At 48.1% G+C, this 17,515-nt stretch overlaps 1 protein-coding gene and 1 long non-coding RNA gene across 2 annotated transcripts in view; both read right to left on the reverse strand.

Moving 5' to 3' along the window:
* Positions 1–4,130, reverse strand: part of ST8SIA2 (ST8 alpha-N-acetyl-neuraminide alpha-2,8-sialyltransferase 2) — a 31,596-nt gene extending 27,466 nt beyond the window's left edge. The window contains exon 1 of the mRNA XM_086848311.1: positions 3,953–4,130. Coding sequence (XP_086704437.1) covers positions 3,953–4,050 — 98 coding nt within the window. The 5' untranslated portion in view covers positions 4,051–4,130. The remainder of the gene's footprint in view (positions 1–3,952) is intronic.
* A 1,396-nt stretch (positions 4,131–5,526) lies between these two features.
* LOC147650667 (uncharacterized) lies at positions 5,527–14,624 on the reverse strand. Its single transcript, XR_015275585.1, has 2 exons — positions 14,554–14,624; positions 5,527–8,720 (listed from the first exon to the last, which is right to left on the reverse strand). It is a non-coding gene; the product is annotated as an uncharacterized LOC147650667 (long non-coding RNA).
* Between the last annotated feature and the right edge of the window lie 2,891 nt (positions 14,625–17,515).

Raw genomic sequence — 17,515 nt, forward strand, 5'->3', positions numbered from 1 at the left:
CTCGATGCCAAGTCCTTTGTTGTCCCCTGCGGGGACAGGTCCGTCCCGCTGCCCCATCCCGGCGCGGATGAAGAAATGGCTGCGATGGCACCAGCGCTCCCCAAGACACGGGAGCGTGTCTTTTGTTTCCTGCCAGCCAAACAAAGAGCGGGAGCTGTGCATGGAAACACAGGCGCCACCGGGCTGCAGGAAAAGTTCAGCAGCCTGGAACCAGCTGGCTGTTCGGAAACAAAGTGCCAAGACCGCTCACCACAACAATACTTCACCGAGCAGCACACGCCAGGGAGCGGGGCGAGCGTGTCCCTGCCCAGCAGCATCCCAGCAACATCCCAGCAGCATCCCAGCAGCACCCCAGCAACATCCCAGCAACATCCCAGCAACATCCCAGCAGCATCCCAGCAGCATCCCAGCAGCATCCCAGCAGCATCCCAGCAACATCCCAGCAGCACCCCAGCAGCACCCCAGCAGCATCCCAGCAGCATCCCAGCAGCACCCCAGCAGCACCCCAGCAGCACCCCAGCAGCATCCCAGCAACATCCCAGCAGCATCCCAGCAGCATCCCAGCAACATCCCAGCAGCATCCCAGCAACATCCCAGCAGCATCCCAGCAGCATCCCAGCAGCATCCCAGCAGCATCCCAGCAGCATCCCAGCAGCACCCCAGCAGCATCCCACAGCCCCGAGACCCACCCGTAGGGGACACGTGAAGCCAGTGGCAAGGATGTTGCAGGGGGAAAACCCACGCACAGGGGTGGCTGCAGGGTGGGAAGAACGGGCTAAGCAAGAGCGATGCAGCATCAGGAGAGAGAAACTGCTGAATTTTCATCCTTGCCCCAACAGCTCTTTGTTTCAGCATCTCCTGGCTGTTGGAGGTGGTATAAGGATGTCTAGAGGAGTGAGATGGGACTGCTTAAGGCACAAACATCTTTCTCAGAAGCCTCTGGCAGGCAGTGCAGCTCCAGCTGCCCTTGGCTCCTAACTCCCTTCACCTGCAACGCGGGGAACTCACTGTCCAGAGAAACAGCATGGGTTTGGGTTTTTTGTCCTTTTGCCAGATGTGTTATAGTCTCTCTTACTTTTTGCCTACTGAACGTTTTGCATTTTCTTTCTGAAATTTCTCAGTGTTTGCAGGTGACAGAAATCTGTTCCCCCCCACTCCCACCTGTATGAGGCACGTTCTTCCAAAGACAATCCAAATCACAGGCAGGGGGCAGGGTACGTGTAAAAGTGGGCAAGCTGTTCGCTCCTCACAATAATTAGAGAGTGTTTCTATGCCAAGGAAAAAGAAGAAAAGAGTTGCACCTGCCTATGTTTCCCAGCCCCTCTCAGTGCCACCAGCCTGCCAGGGGACAGGTGGCAGCTCCTTCCCTCCCTGCTGCACTGACCGAAGCGAGCGTGGTCTGGGGGTGTGAAGGAGGATGCTGAGCCACACTTTACAACAGCCAAATATTCCTGATTCCTTTGGGGGAAAGCTGCACAAACATGCAGCATCTCCCAAACCTCTCATGGAGAGGAGCTGTTCCCTCCTGGACACACAGAGAGCTCCTGGAAAACTTTGGAAGGGTTTCTTCTCTACACTGCTGTGCACTTTCGCTGTCACACAGTTCCCTTTACCTACAGGACATGTTAACAAAAAATGCTATTATGTGCCTCCCACAGTTGAAAACCCTCTATCATCCCCTGACCTGCTGCAGACCAGGCACTCTGCTTTTCCATGTCACCACAGCAGTACATTCCAGCCAGGTCAGAGCACCGTGCTCACCATCCCTGGCACCATGGCAGCACACAGGGATGAAGTGCCCACTGTGCCAGGCTCCTCTGCAAGGTGAGGAGTGCAAGGACCCTTATTGTGTTTGGGATGCAGGAGCTCATCAAACCCGAAACACTCCAGAGACAGAATGAGGAAAAGTGGGTGGCAGAGGGCAAAGCCAAAGAAAGGTTCAGTTTGCCAGACTTCATCATTAAAAAAGATATAAATTATACAGCAGGGTCCCACCTTTGCTCTGTTTATCCCCGTACGGGAAGCAGAGCTGATGTGGGGACTGATGTGTGAAAGGTTTGGTGATCATGTGTACCAGAGGGCATGGGACACAGGACCCTCCTTCACCCCCTGGGGACAGGGTGCTCCTCTCTGGCAGTTCCCTCCTGCACTACCATTTCTGATGCTGTGTGGAACAGGCTGCTCGCTGTTCCTACAGAACTCATCTGACCCTGCTGCCGTCTCTGCCGCCGCACCGCTTGGCAGTACTTCCTTGGAGGAACTACAGCAACAAACTCAGATGCCAGGGTTTGGAGATAAGCAGCCAGCAAACAGCCAATTTCCATACAATGTACAGAAAAGAGAGGAGAAAAAAGACACAATACTGGGAATCCCTAATGAACCAGGGTGAAAAACAGGACAAGTAAGTAACAAAACAGAATAGATTTTCAATAAGGGCACAGCAAGTTCTAGTGGGTAGATCTAGCAGATAGGGGAGGAGAGAGAAGAAAGAAGCCAGAAAAGGAGATGGGAAGAAAGCAAGGGGATCAGAGCAGCCTGTCCAATGGGGAGGATGCATCAGAAGATTTTAATTTCCTTTATTATTATATAGATAGTGCCAGCTCATTGCAGAACAACAATTCATCCACCCAGGTAACCCACAGTCTGGTGCTGGATGTTTCCGGACAAAGCTACTGACATTTAAACACTTCTTGCCTGTGGCACTCAGCATAATATAACAATGAAACAATAAACAAACATCAGTGCATTTCATTTATCATCTCATCAAGGTGTTTGTTTTGGTGTAACACGGTGGACAAAGCCAGCTGGTCCCAAACACAAAGACCTTTGTGTTATTTAGGCGCTCCGAGTGCACACCTCATTACCAAAATTATTTGGTTTTCCACATTGCTGTAGCAAGTTCCTCAAGTTAATGCAAACCTTCCTCTCTGCATTTGTTCCTCTCATCCCCTAAATTTCCAAGCAGACCTCAGAGATAGGGTTTATGGGGTGGGAAGGGTGTTTCTCCTCAGACTGAGAGGTTGCTTTAGCCCCTGCCGTACATGGCACCTGCAGGTAAACACCGACCATGACAGTGATCAGTAAGGGGTGATCAGGAAGCCTCTAATGCATCCCACAGGGTTAACACCAGTGGTTTAAGCTCTCTGCTCCATCACCCCAATCCAACTGATCCCTCTCCTATCCCACAGACTGGTCCATTGTCCATCACTTCCATCAGCTGGTGCCCTCTCCACCACACCCATCTGGACCAGCAGAGGCACCTAAGCCCCTTTGGCTGCAACTTGCTCCAGCATCCCTGTCCAGCAGATCACTCACACCAATATCCCACTTAGGGACCTGCTCCATCCATACATCAGCACCTGAGCACTGCCCGTGCCAAAATCCCTCTCTCCAGACCAGGATCCGCTCTAATATTTCTAATTAGACTGGTACCCACTCCAGCATCCTTATCCAGACCTGTACCCGACAGAGCATCCCTGGACTGGTACCTCAGCCTCTCTAAAAGGATCTCCCCATCTCTAATGGGAGCGGTACCTGCTCCAGCATCCCCACCCGGACCGGTACCTCAGTGTCTGTAACGGGGCAGTACCTGCTCTGGCATCCCCATCCGGACAGGTATCTCAGCATCCCTACTGGGACCGTTATCACCGCGTCTCTGGCGGGTCCCAGCCCGCAGCCCTGCCCGGCGCGGTGCGGCTGCCCCCGGCCCGGTGCCCGCTGCTGCCCCGTCCTGCCCGGGGGCGGCCGGTCCCGCCCGGGGCTGCCAGCGGCCCCGCCGAGCCGCGCGGGAGCGTAGCGCGCTCCCTTCCCACTTGGGCACGGCACAAACCGGGAGAGCCGGAGACAAAGAAACTGTCCGGGCGCCCGCCCCCTCCTCCGCCGCCGCCTCCTCCTCGCCGGTCCCCGGCACCGCTCCGCGCCCCTTCCTCCGCGCGGGGACGGGGGGATTTACCCGCTCTCCTCCTCGATCTCCGAGATATCGGCGAAGATGAGGAAACCGACGAGCAGCGTGAGCAGCGCCAGCGTCCAGCCCCGGCACGGCAGCGGCATGGCTCCGGGGCTGGGCCGGGCTGGGCCGCTCCGCGGGGTGCGGAGCCCGGCGCCGCGTCCCGGCTCGGCGCCGCCGCCGCCCGGCGGGGCCGCTCCGCCCCTCGGCGCCCCCGGCCCGCCCCGCCGGCGCGGGGAGGCTGCGGAGGGGCGGGGAGGGGGCGCTCGGGGCGGGCCCGGCCCCGCCGCCCCCCGCCGCTAAAGTTTGCGGCGCGGCCCCGCGGCCCGCGCGTCCCGCAGCGCCCGCAGCGCGGCCCGGGGGCGAGCGCGGGGGGCCGGGAGCCGCCGCCTCCGCCGCGCCCTGCGAGCCCCGGCAGCCCCCGGCAGCCCCTGCCAACCCCCGGCAGCCCCTGCCAACCCCTGCCAACCCCTGCCAACCCCTGCCAACCCCCGGCAGCCCCCGGCAGCCCCCGGCAGTGGGCTGCGGGCCGCGCCGCTGTGGCGTCCCCTCCCCTGCGCCCACCGCGCGGTGTGGCGGGGTCGCTCCTGGCCGGGGAGGGGGTGGGCACGGCGCAGGCGGGGCGGCTTCTCCCCGAAAGGACAAAAACTGGAATAAAATCACACGACGGGAACTCCCGCGCGCGGTGCGGCGGCTGTACCTTCTCCTCCCTTGCGAGGGACGGGCAATAACAGAGGTGTTGGCATGGAAAACACTCGGTTAAATAAAGATAAAAAAAAAAATAAAAATAAATAACTGAATAACTCATCGCACCCAGTTCTATTACTATCAATTGCTATTTTAGCAACAATGATTCCTTACGCTCCTATAAATACTGACCGTCATAACTGCACTGGTCCTGCCATGACTTTAGATCCCGTTGGAGTTTCAGCAGGCAGAATTTATTTAAGAACAAAACTGCAAGGTAGGTGTTCTGCTTCTGAGTTGCTTGGCTGCATTTCATCACATTGCAACCCCTGCAAACATCCTCCTGCAGGCTACAGGCACCCTTGGGTTTTGCTGTGGAGAGAAAAAACTGCAGTTTCTACACAGAAAGTGTGTGAAAGCTGGGAAAAACACAAAAGTACTGGCTGGATCAAAGAAACGCCAAAAAACCACCAAGAGGTGTTTTCCCTATATCGCTGTTATCTGTTAGTCCAGTGAAAGACCTGGAGAGGAGAGGCTGGCTTTGGCAGGGTTTAGGCAAGGCCAGCCTGGCAGAGCATCACCAAATCCAAGCACAACTCTTTCAGACCAGAAAGTTGCTGAAAATCAGAATATCTGGTGATATATGCACTGCCGAGCTGGAGAGGCACGCGATAGATTTATAATGCAGCAGAGAGAAGCAGCACAGATGTGTTGAGAGCGAGAGATACTAATTGCTTACATATTTAAAACAGCATCTTTAGTCTGAATGGGAGGCACCATTAAGCAAAACAGAGCTATTAACTGGGGCCACTTGGAAAGCTGCCATTTTCCCTTCTGTGCACGGCTTTTTGCATCAATTCAGAAGTACAGTGTGATACACTGTCAGTGTTGTGTAATTCCTGTTGAGGTGCCTTGCACCAGGATAAAGCTGTCCATATGTAGAGGGATGCCTAACACCATCATCGTGTCTGGGAAGGCACACTCAGCACAAGACTTTTCTCTTTATCTGGATTAAATGGTGGAAGGAGCGTGTTACAGCCCATGTGCTCTCCTGGGGATTCTGAAACTCTTGTAGAAAGAGGAGACAAACAAATCACCATTACATTTATAGGTAAAAAATACAACACAGGTGAGTCTGGTACAATTATATTGGAGTATATATGGCAAATTTACACTCCAGTATACAGCTTTCATAATGGAGCATATTCAGGACCCTGGGGAGAAAGTGATTTTAGGTGGTGTAAGTAGCCCTGTAATTTGCCTTCTGCGTAAATCTGAGAAAAGCTTCATTTTCCTCCTGTTTTATTCATCTTGGACTCCTTTTTCCCACCCTGTTCTGGAGTTTCACAGCAGTGTGACTGGCCTGAGGATGAGGAGACAGGCTTTGAGGTGACCTTGCTGGTGCAGGGACTGACATTGGGGCTTCCCGAGATGCAGCGGGGCAGAGCACCAGTCCCCTGTGATTCCAGAGCACCACACCGCAGCTGGCTTCCCCTACACATCCTCGAGAATACAGATGGAGATATCTGCTCCTGCATCTTTTTCAGCTCCATCCCAGGTGGTGTTTCAGCCTCTTTTGTCTGATCTTTGTGTTTCAGTTGCCAATCACAGTGTCAGTGTGCAAGAGCAGAAATCTCGCTGGAGGCTGAGGAATGAGTGGGGGGATCGTTCAGTGCACGGTGGGAGTTGGTTTGCCTGGACAAGGACTCTCAGGAGCAAGGGCATTCTATCTGCTGAGATGCTGCTTCTGCTGAGGAGTAGCTTTTCTTAAAAGACATGCTGGGATTTGGCTCTGTTCCTATGTAAGTCAATGGAAAGGCTGCTATTAACTGAAATTGAAAAAAAAAATATCTGCCTTGCAGGGTGAGCTGAGAGTTAAGCTTGATGCCCTTCACTGGAGAGTTTCATTGCTAGGGGCTCACACAAAGAGCTCTGTGAATCCTCTACTTGGTGTCATCTGTTGCTTTATTCCTCTGAAAGATGTAGGTCATAAAAAAAGGTCATTCTTTGGCTGATTGGGCTTCAGACACAGGGACCAGGACCTTGAAGTGCAGCTGGTTTGAGGTGAGGAGGCAGAAAGCTGGATAGAAGATGCAGGAATGGTGCAGCTTGCTGAATTATTTTGTAATCAATTAACAATGCTGTATAACACCACCAAGTGTGACTCTGCAACGAAATCCTCGAGATCTTGTACTGCTGAGGGCTAAATTCTGCACGGTCAGGAGCCTTACTGCAGTGATAAGAGGAAATTAATACAATAATACTGACTACAGAGAGGACAGTTTGCTCTGCATTCACTGCAAGTCCATCCTTTATGGCATCCTGGCCAGATTTGGGGGAGGAGCAGATAATCCACCCTGATAATGCACCAGTTTCATGCATTGCTCCTTCTCCTGAAGAACTGCAGACTGCTTTGGAGCAATTGCCATGGTTCCTCAAGTGTTAGTCATTCTGCACATTCAATTCACCATGAATCTTTATATGATTCAGCTTAAACAGGTGCATAAATGTTGCAGGATTGGGTCCATAAGCATCCACAGCCTCAGTTTTATGTCTCATTTGTAAGATGGGTTGCAGGAAGATGAGAGCAAACTGTCGCAAATAGACTGTTGTGGTAGAGTAATATGTTCTAAAACAGAATAAAAGCTGATTATATCTTCTAGTTCCTAATAATTTGAGGAAGTAATTCTGTATCTGGAACATTTGCAGTAAATACAAAAAGGTCTACTTAAAAAAAATAAAATGTTAGCATTGCAGCTAAAGTAACTGCACCAGAACAATATAGCATTTTCTGCTTTGTAAGGAGGAGAGAAAAGAAATGGCATTTTTACATTTTCCTTTGGCCTTTGAGAAATATCAGGAATATGTAATAGCCACACTCACCAGGAATAGCTCAGAGGATTCAGAGAATAAGAGTTAAACACCTGAGGACATTTACAAACAACTGGCGGAGGGGTGATGCATTTAAGATGTGGGTATGAAAGGCCCAGATACACAGAGAGTGCAAAAATAATACATATTTAAAATGCTTTTAATCTATGTGAGAAGCATCACTGAGGTGGGTAGCGACTCCTGAACAAGCACAGGAGGGGCAGGGAAGATGACCCATGAGGTCCCTGCTGTGCTGTGGCAAATGCAAGGACCCGCTGCAGTGAGAGGTCTCAGGGGACATTTCTCCATCAAATTCGTAATGCTGTAAAGCACACATAACCTTTATCGTATCTGTCAGCCAAAATGAGCAAAGTTTACAGCCCGTTTTATACAGCTGAGCACTGCTCTGAGGTGATGTGTGGGCACAGGAGCCTGTGCTACCCAGGGCTGTCACGTTCTGTCGCGTCACTGCTGACACCGAACCTGCCTCTCGCTGCTTCTGCCAGCAAAACCCTCCCCTGAAAGAGAGGTGACTCCCAAGGGTCATGAAGGGTCTTTTCCTCCCCAGCAGGTTCACTGGCAGGAAGGAAGGATGCTGATTCAGTAGGTTTGATGCCCTTCATCTTCTGAATGCTCTTGCTGGTCTCCACGCTGAGCAGGGGATTGGAGAGTGCCAGCGCAGCAGCTCTGCTCGTGGATGGAGGGTGCTGCTAACAACCCAGCAGCTTCCAGAGCTGCCAGTCTCCTCACCTGGCTTCATCTCCCCTTGCGTAAATGTTTTCCAGCTGGATCCTGGAGTGGCTGTGTCCATTACTGAAGTGCATTCACGTGGCTCCTGGAGGAGCTCCCAGACACTGAATAAGCTGTTTGTCCCAGGCTGGGGAATATGAGTAGGGCTCTTTTTTTTCCTTTATCAGCAGAGAGAACTGAGTTGTAGCCCAGGCTGAGGAATTTAGACCTGTCCTAAAGTCAGTGAATCTGAATTTTGCCACATTACAGGGGTCCATAACTTTCTATGATCCATCCCCTATTGAACTGGGTAAAGAAGCATCCCCTGCTCCTCATCTTCTAGACAGGAAGGGAGAGCCTTTATATCCTTGGATAAAGAGCCAAAACCCTCCTGATTTTCTTTTTTCAAGGATTTTTGCCATTGGAAGGAGGATGCCAAGTCTGTCATGTTCTTTGTACCCAGACTGGTGTAGCAGCAATAAGAAAGCTTTGTTGGTTCGCAAGAAAAGGAGAAGAAAATTAAACTGTATTAATTTCAAGCTCTATTAGGATTTTAAGAAAGTAAAATCAGTAGAAAAGGATGGACTCGGTAGGGAATGTGACCTTATTTTCCCAGTGTCTGAAGGGGAAGTGCACACAATAGAGAGATAAAAATACATCTATAAAACCAGATCAGTTTCTTTGATGTTGAAGAAAAGAAGTTTAAATGCTTATGTGAACTTGCATCACTTGACTGGCATTTAGGAGAAGTGTCTTAAAGATAAAAAGAGCAAAACCAGAAAATCCCAACACCAATTTCATCAAAAAAATCCCCAAACCCCACCCCATCCATTAGTCCTTTCTATTTCTTTCTCTCCTGCACTAAATTGTAAAAATGGTGTGATCCATGCAATATTTCATCAAATACGACTCGCTGTTGTCAGAGCAAAATGTTTGATATAAAACAAGAATGATATTTCTTTTCTTTTTGGTCAGATAAGCTGGTTTGGATTAATAAAAATGCCACATTCACAATGATATCGATAATTTGCATGTGAAAAGCCTTCCACCTGGTAATGAAAACAATTTTTCAGTTTTGCCACCACTAGTCAGGAGAGATAAGGTCTGCCGTCCTCCCCCTTCCAATTAACCACAGGCACACAAAAAACGGAAAAGGGAGAAAAAAGGGAAAAGGCAGAATATGTGTGATAATTGCAAATTGCCTGTTACCTGAACCTGATGCCAAGGAATTGATATTTCCACCTGCAGCAGCACAGCTGGCTCACTCCTACAGCCTGGCCCTGTGTGCCTGCCAAGCTGGGCACCTCCAGGTTGGGAAGGTTGGGTATGTGTTTGTATTGAATTTGCCCACCATGTTAATGGCATTTAGGGGAGAAAAGCCCACCCTAAAGCCAGTTTGCAGCCCCCCTTTGTGGTTCACAAGCCACTGGGTGGCAGTGCTGTGTGTGCACGGGTGTTTATGCACACACACAGTGGGGGCCCCTCTGTCTGGGAGTGTTTTGCCCATCCTGTGAAGCCCCTGTGATGCCTGGGGCAGAAGGCAGGATGAGAAAGGTGTTTCACCTTTGAAGAGCGTGGACAATTGCTGCATCTCCATGGACCTGTGCGAAGCTGTGCAGCCAGGGAGGGGTGAGTGCCCAAATGTCACTCCCAGTGCTGGCGTTCCACGCTATCCAAGCTGTGCCAGCCTTTCCTTCAAACCTGCACTTGCAGTGTTTGTCTTGCACGGTCACCAGAGGAACAAAGAAGCCTTTTGCTGGTAGTCATGGAACAGAAATGACACAAGACTCCTCCCTGTTCCCTGCTTCTACCCTAACCCACATGCTTCACCCTTTTTTCCCCACCTCACCGACAAATAATTAACCCAGCAAGGCCATGTTTGCAGTGACTCAGAAGATGCCCACGTTCTCAGTGTGTATGAAGGATGAACATTTCTTGCACACAACCAGCAGTGATTTGAATTTAACAGCACATCCCCCCGAGATAAGTCCAAACTGATATGTAATTCTCACTTATAATTGTGGATTTGAAGTGGCTGATAAACAGATATAGAGTTCAGATGCCAAACTGAGACCTCAGCGAGTTTCGAATTTTGTCTTTTATCTCTAATTAAAGCTGCTAAGACGTGGCATTTCTTTAGGTTTGTTTCTGCAGCACCTCCAGCACGGTATTCCTGCATTTCATGGCCCTCGAAGCACAGGTCATATTTGACTCTAGTTTTGACCTGTTTTAGACTGGCAGGTTTGATTAGTCTTGTCCTATACTTGACAGAAAACCAATTACTCTCTACAGCCATGTTGAGGGGGTAAATGTACCTGGTTTGGATAAACAATCTCACGTGTGGGATGAAGGAACAAGCTGTGTATGGGCACTGCAAGGTGTGAGAGGGGGTTTCTTGCAAGAATAATTTGAGATTTCAGGTTGTTCCCACCTGTGAGAAGTCAGAGTGAAAAAAGAGGGCTGGATGTGACAACACAGGAATAGATAAAGAAGGGGAAATCTTTATAACCCTCCTTTGGGCCATTCAAGACAGCACTGTTAACCACTCAAAAATCTATCACCTTAGTGATGAGCACACCTGAAAAAAGCCTGCAGGAAGGCTCTCTTGCTTTTTCCTCGCCCTCTCAGGGTGCTTTGGAAAATTTTGATTGAAATATTAGCAAAATCTGCAGGTTACAACAGCAATTAAAACAACCAAAAAAACGAAAAGGAACAAAAAAATTCACATGCACACATGGTCCTTTGCAAATGAGAACTTTTCTGCCAGGAAAACACGAGATCTGACAATATGTTCCATTTAGCAAAGATGACAAAACCTAAAAGGGTAACATTAAGAATGTAACTTTTTCTTCTCTCCACCTCTTGCTAACAGCTAAAAAACTGCTGTGCAAAAGGCCTTTAATGTGAAGCCTCATTTCAGCTCTAGAAAAGCACTTGATTTCTGTAACTACGGTGACTGTCGTTCTGCCCCCCATCAATAATAAATGCTTTTCTTTCCTTCTCTTTTCTACTAATATTTCTCATCCTTCATGTCCTTTGTGGTGGGCAGAGCTGCCGAGGGAATTGCTTAGGCTTTGAAATAAAGGGAATTTTGAAAGAGTAAAGTAGGGCAAAAGGATTTCCCCTGAAGAGCTCTAGCCAGAAGGTGCAGGGAGAGCATGGCCCCCAGGTTAGGTCCTCCTGTGAAGCAAGAATGGAACTTCTTGGCTAGAACTCACCTCTTGGTGGCCAACACCAAGAAAGAATCACCTATATCGATCCAAAATCTCTTAAGGAATTGCAAACACCCCAATCACATTAGGAGCAACCAGGACAGGATATTTTCAGGATCATACTTCCCTTCTGGGTTCCAGAATTGAATTTTTGAATACCTGCTCCTGGCCGTGCAGCACCACACACTCAAAAACCCACCTCTGGGAATCTGACTTAGCTCAGCAAGCACGTTCCCTGGGAGGGAAAACTTGAGTGCCAAAATGTGATTTTTGCTCTGATCTGGGCTCATTAGTGTCCTGTGTGGTGAGGAATATGAAAGATCTGCTGCCAGATCACACCTAGCACAGAGCACTTGTTGGGAGGGGGGGCTGCATGGAAACTCCTTGCAGGTTGAAGTGCTCTGTACAGACACAGAAGGAGGAAGGAGAGAGAAAAAGAGCCAGTGTGGGGGAGAGAGACCACAGGCATGTAACAGCCTCCCTGACCTAGTGATTTATTTATGGCAGTCCTAGAGGGGAAGAAGCCATGCAAAGATCATGAGCCTGCATGCTGCAGTAAGTGGTGGATATGTGCTGGCGTATATTTAGCAAGCAAGAGTACAAAACACAAAATCTACAGAGGATGGGGAAATGCTTCCACTCCTTGCAAGGTTTTTGAATTATTTGAGTCAGGCAAGGGGAGAGGTTTATTTGGAGGAACATGAAATATTTCCTTGTTTCTTCCTATAAATAAATTACAGGGAGATTCTTGGGTTTGCTTCCTTGAAAGCCAGGGTGTTCCCTCACCTCACCGTGCCTCACTCTTGGGCTGGCCAGCAACTTCAAAGGCCTCTGCAGGGAATTTTGGGTGCTGATAGCCCTCTTGGGTCTGTAAGAGAAGAGGTTCTGTCTGGGATGAGGTGCCTGAGAGGCATTTCACAGTGAGCTGCTGTCTCCAGAGTAGCTGAACGAAAAAAAGGAGCATTGCAGGCAATAGGCCTCCAACACAACAGAAAAAAAAGCAGAATCTGTGGCAGCTGAAACCAGTTGCAATGTTCATTGGCCTGACAAACACCTGCTCTGGAAGGTTTCTAAAGCACAGTATCACACGAGGGGACTGCAGAGATGTACTCTGCACTCACTGATGCTGCCTGGCGCCAAGGCCCTGCATCCCTGGGGAAGAGCCCATCACTGTGGCCACCATAAACAGATGTTATCAAAGTGGTTCTCCTTCAATTCCCACCAGAGTGAGCCCTGATTGAGCCCTGATTCCACCAGGATGGTGCAGTCACCAGTGGGACCTGGAGCAGCACAGCGGGGGATGCGCTGTGCAGGGGGAGAGCGGGGGGAACACGAGGTGTTTGGTAGCATTCATCAGACCTTGCACATCACAAAGTATTGAGCCCTGAATGAGAACACTGTGTCACTTTAGAGCTCTTGACTCTGTTGTCTAAATTAAACCTCATCAGAAATAGAAACTTAAACAAAAGCCTGCGACACCCTCTTTGGTTTCTGAATTTAGCTCCTGCTTCAGCCTCAGGGATTTCAGAACCCTGGTGGCCTGAGCTTCTGGAGATCTGTGGGGACACACAGAGCACCAAGTGTCCCAGCTGCCTCTCCAGCTGTGTAAAGCTGAGGGTCTGATGACTTGAGGAAGGCTCAGAAGCATCATTTGCCTTATCCTGTGCAGGGCCAGAACTTTGATGATCCCTGTGTATCCCTCCCAACTCAGCATATTCTATGATTCCATCAGCATTGACTTGATTTGAGGAGCTGGATTTGATTACTCCAGGAGTGGACTTAATGCTTGGACTTGCATCTCAATCAAACTTATCTGTCATTCATAGATTCTAGTGGAAAAAAATAATCTCCATTTATATATGGGAATATAACAATCAATCAAACTTTATAGCTCCTGTTTCCATTCTAGCAGCTTATAACCACATAATAAAAGCATATAATGAAAACATCATAAAAACACACAGTAAAAACACATTCACCATGCAAGTATTGCCATCTTAGCACATCCTGGATAGAAATGCTGGAGAATTCTTGAGGCTTCTGGTATGTACTAATAGCCTCCATAACACTACATCACACTCACCCTTCCCACTTGAGAAGTGCTCTCTATTTAAACAGCAGTGGTTATAGAAGATGCATGTAAATGTTTGGATTCAGCAAATTAAGGACACGAAAGATCTCCAGAAGAATTTTACTTTCCTGGCTTTATAAAGTTAGTTAGAAGACTCTTTGAGAAAAGCCTCTTCAGCTGCTTTTGTTGTATTATAGCCCTTACTGGAAAAGCTGCATGAGGCGGGTGTTGCACTAATGCTCTCCTTCCCTGTGGTTTAAATTAAAGTTCATCTTCACAGGCAGTCCTCTGCTGCACTTGAAGGATGCAAACAGCTCGTTCTGCCTGCCTGTTCTTTCTTCATTTCCCTGACATTTGTCCATAAATCCTTGCTCTAGCAGAGCATGGTTTGCTCACTGTGGAGGAGCCAACACCCTGATCCTGCAACAGGGAGATGATTCTGCACCCTGATAAAAGGTCTTGGTCCCTGCTAATTCTGCTTTGAACCCAAACTGTTGTGATTCCTCCCAGCTGACTCTCAGTGTGTGGCATTGAGGCATCAGTGGCAGGGCAGTAGCACTCTTGGAATTCTCTCACCCCATGTAGCTGCAACTCCTTTATGTGGGGAAAATTGCTGAGGTCAGAGCCTCGTGTGGCTGGCCAGTGGACTTGCCCACTTGTCCCTTCACATATTTTCCAAGTTTCTCATAAAGTTGTTTCAGTGAGTGAATAAACCAGAAATTAGTCATCAAGCCTCTCACAGTGACTTTCTCCTTCGCTTCAATCCTGCCAGAATAGTCATCTCTCACTTTAATAAGAGCCTCTTGAAATCGTCTCACTTTCAAAGATTTTCATTTTGGTTTGAAGCGAGCATTACAGTGACACTGTGGACCTAATGGCTCAGCTTCAGGTTGAGGTTTGTATTTTTTTTAAGGCCACAGATGTTACTGTAATATCTAAAATGACTGAACCTGTTTATCTTTGAGATTAAAGGCAATATAGTTCCCAGCTTTCCCCAGCTGCTTATTTTGTGGCTTTGGCAAGCACTTTTTACTCACATGGCTTTGCTTTTTTCCTCCATCACTTCCCTCTCCTTTGTTTGCTTGACACTTTCATGCAGAGAAAGGGCAAAAACCTAAACTGGGGAAATGTGATTTGATCACAGAGCTGGTGGGGGGCAGGTGCAGTCAATCACGCTGCCGTGAGCTCTCTTGTGTGTGGCCAGCTGGAGCATGTCTGGGAGAGCCCCCTGAAATGATGCTGTGCAAAGATGCCAATCCAAAGCCTGTGATCCAGGGATAGCTTTGCATGGACTCTGGATCTGGTGCTGATGTGTGTCACTATTCCCCCCTCTAGCCTGCAGATGTGTTAAAGCTGGTTAGAGGTTGGTTTACCAAAAACTGCAGATTGATTCAGCCACAGAGCAGAAATTCCTGACCTGACTCCTCCAGTTCCTCTCATGAAACACAAAACTGCCATCAGAGGCTTTTTTTTTTTTTTTTTTTCCAAGTTCTCAGCCTCTTCAGAGACACAACAAATTAACCTGAACTCCCTTGGCTTCCCTTAATCTTACAAAACCACAAGATGCAAAGTAACTGCATTACAGATGAAGGCAGCAGAGCTGCCCCCCTTACTCCAGCTCAGAAGTTGGTCCCTGGGATTTTAACTGTTCCTTTATCTACTGAAAAGGAATGTTGAAAAGTTTAATTGGCATGTAATGAGATAACTATAACAAGTTAATTAGTTCTCAATTAAATTGCGTTTACCATACGTTCTGAATATGTTGTTAGCAATTAACGACACCTAATGAACTTGCAATGGCAACTGAGTTTACCATGATAAGGGAAATAATAATAATAATAATGCTCACACGTGCCTTCATAGAGCATTAGAAGCAACAAATGATTTAATAAGTATGTGGTTAAATCATCATATTTTGTGCAGCCTCTGGAAGGGAAACATCCAGGAAATTTATTCTGGCACATCTAGCAGGGTCTGGGAGGAAACAATTGGCTTTTAGGATAGGTCATCTTGGGGAAAAAAAAATTCCCTGAGACCTCTAGAAGAGCTCCAGAGGAAAAGGGAAAGCAGAGCTGCAGGATAAGGTGATTCAGTTTAGACATAAGAAAACATGACAGTTCCAGGTTGGACAGGGCTTTGAGCAACCTGGTTTAGTGAAAGGTGTCCCTGACCATGGTGGGGGGGCTGGAATGAGATGATCCTTAAGGTCCTTTCCAACCCAAACCATTCTGTCATTCTGTGATGACTTTATGACAAAGAAAGATCATAGCAAATTGGGATAAGGTAGAAACCCCTGTGGGTGAGAGAAAAGGGTTAAATTCTTTTCCAAGATCACTTAAGCAGGTGAGTATATGGAGAGCAATTTGTCTCTGTGCTGCCAGTTAACCTCCCCTTAATGCTTTGTGCCATTAGAGTGTCACACTGAACAGGCATTAGAAGGAAAAAAACCCTACAAAGTAATTTACATTTTAATGAATTTTTAATTGAACCAAAATCTGTTGTTTCTGTTTAAAGATGCAGTGTTGACTTTGTGGTCTGTGCTGCTGAGAGCCAAGTGGGATCTTAATGTGATAAAAACAATGATAACGCTAAGCTTAATTAGGTTTGAAAGCATCCCTGGTAAAGTGGTGGGGAATAAAAACGTTACCTTCCCACATGGAAGCCAAGCAGCCAAGCTAGGGAGAGCCTGGACCACTTGGCCAGCCTGGCTGCCATGAAGCAAGAATCAGAGCTGCTGCTTCTTGCTTGTGTAAAGAAATGGCCTGAGTGGGTTCAGAGAGACAAACCTGACACAATAACATTGCTTCCATCCTTTCCTGCCATTAGGTCCAGCTATAATGACTGGCAGGACCTCCTGGGGTTCCTGTAATGCCTTTCCCCTTTGTGACAGGGTGTATTAAAATGCCAGAGCCTGGCCATCACACTTTCCATGGCTGGGACTTGGAGACATGGGCTCTCATGCCCTTCTCTGTCCTGGAGCATGTCTCCAGCAAAATAACCATATCTTCCTCTATGCATCCAGCCTGCCTAGAGCTTGGAGACAAGAGGACTCACTGCACTTGGATTCAACCAAAAATGCCCTCTGGTACTGAGGTGCACACATTTGCTCTCTCTCTGGGGTACCTGTAGTCCTGACCCAGACATTATAAGGCATTTTGTTGTGTTTTTAGTGTCTTGTACAGAGTGATTTGCCAAGTTGACCGTGGTACACACATACCCAAGGAGCTCAATGAAATGGCATCAAAGCAGCATTTTAACACTAGTTGCACATCCTCTACTTTCATCTTTCCTCTGGCTGCCTCTGCTCCTGGGAGGATTGCTCTGTTCATAGCATGCTCACAGTTTTGCATAATTAAACCGTGGTTTTTATTAGTTATCATTTATTAGGTTATTGTTGATTTGGTTGTAGCATGAGCATAAGCTGAATACACCCCTTACCTCCACAGAGAGCCTGAGCATCTGACACTCTAACGAGCCCAAATAAAATCACAGCAATTGAAAACAAGCTATGGCAGCAGGTTTCAAAACCTGTTAAAATCACTTTGTGAGCTTTGTCTTCAATATCCTGCTGCTACTTACCAGGTCCTGCATTTTGCAGCAATTTGCTTCACTCTTGCTCTCTTATGACACTGAATTTATACTGCACAGGAGTCCCTAGCCTCAATGCTCAACTTTGAACTTTACATTATATACTATGTTATTTTTAGCTTTTAAAATTATGGTTTCCCTTTACCAATTTATTTCATACCTCCTCCTGCTACCTTGGGCAGTAATTTGGTTCCATGTTAGCATGGGCTGGAAGTGTATTCCTTTCTAAAGCAAACAACTTTGTCATTAAAAACATCTTTGCATGCATAGTGTGTGCAGAAGAATTAAGACAGAGATCTTGCACCTCATCACATGCCTGAAAAACTCCTTATTTCTAGCTGGAAACAAGGAACTTTTCACTGTTACATCAATTTTTCAACTGCTGCTGTTTCTGCCTTCAGAGTCATTAAA

This window comes from Cyanistes caeruleus, chromosome 13, assembly GCF_971803275.1.
Source record: "Cyanistes caeruleus chromosome 13, bCyaCae1.hap1.1, whole genome shotgun sequence".
NCBI lineage: Eukaryota > Metazoa > Chordata > Aves > Passeriformes > Paridae > Cyanistes > Cyanistes caeruleus.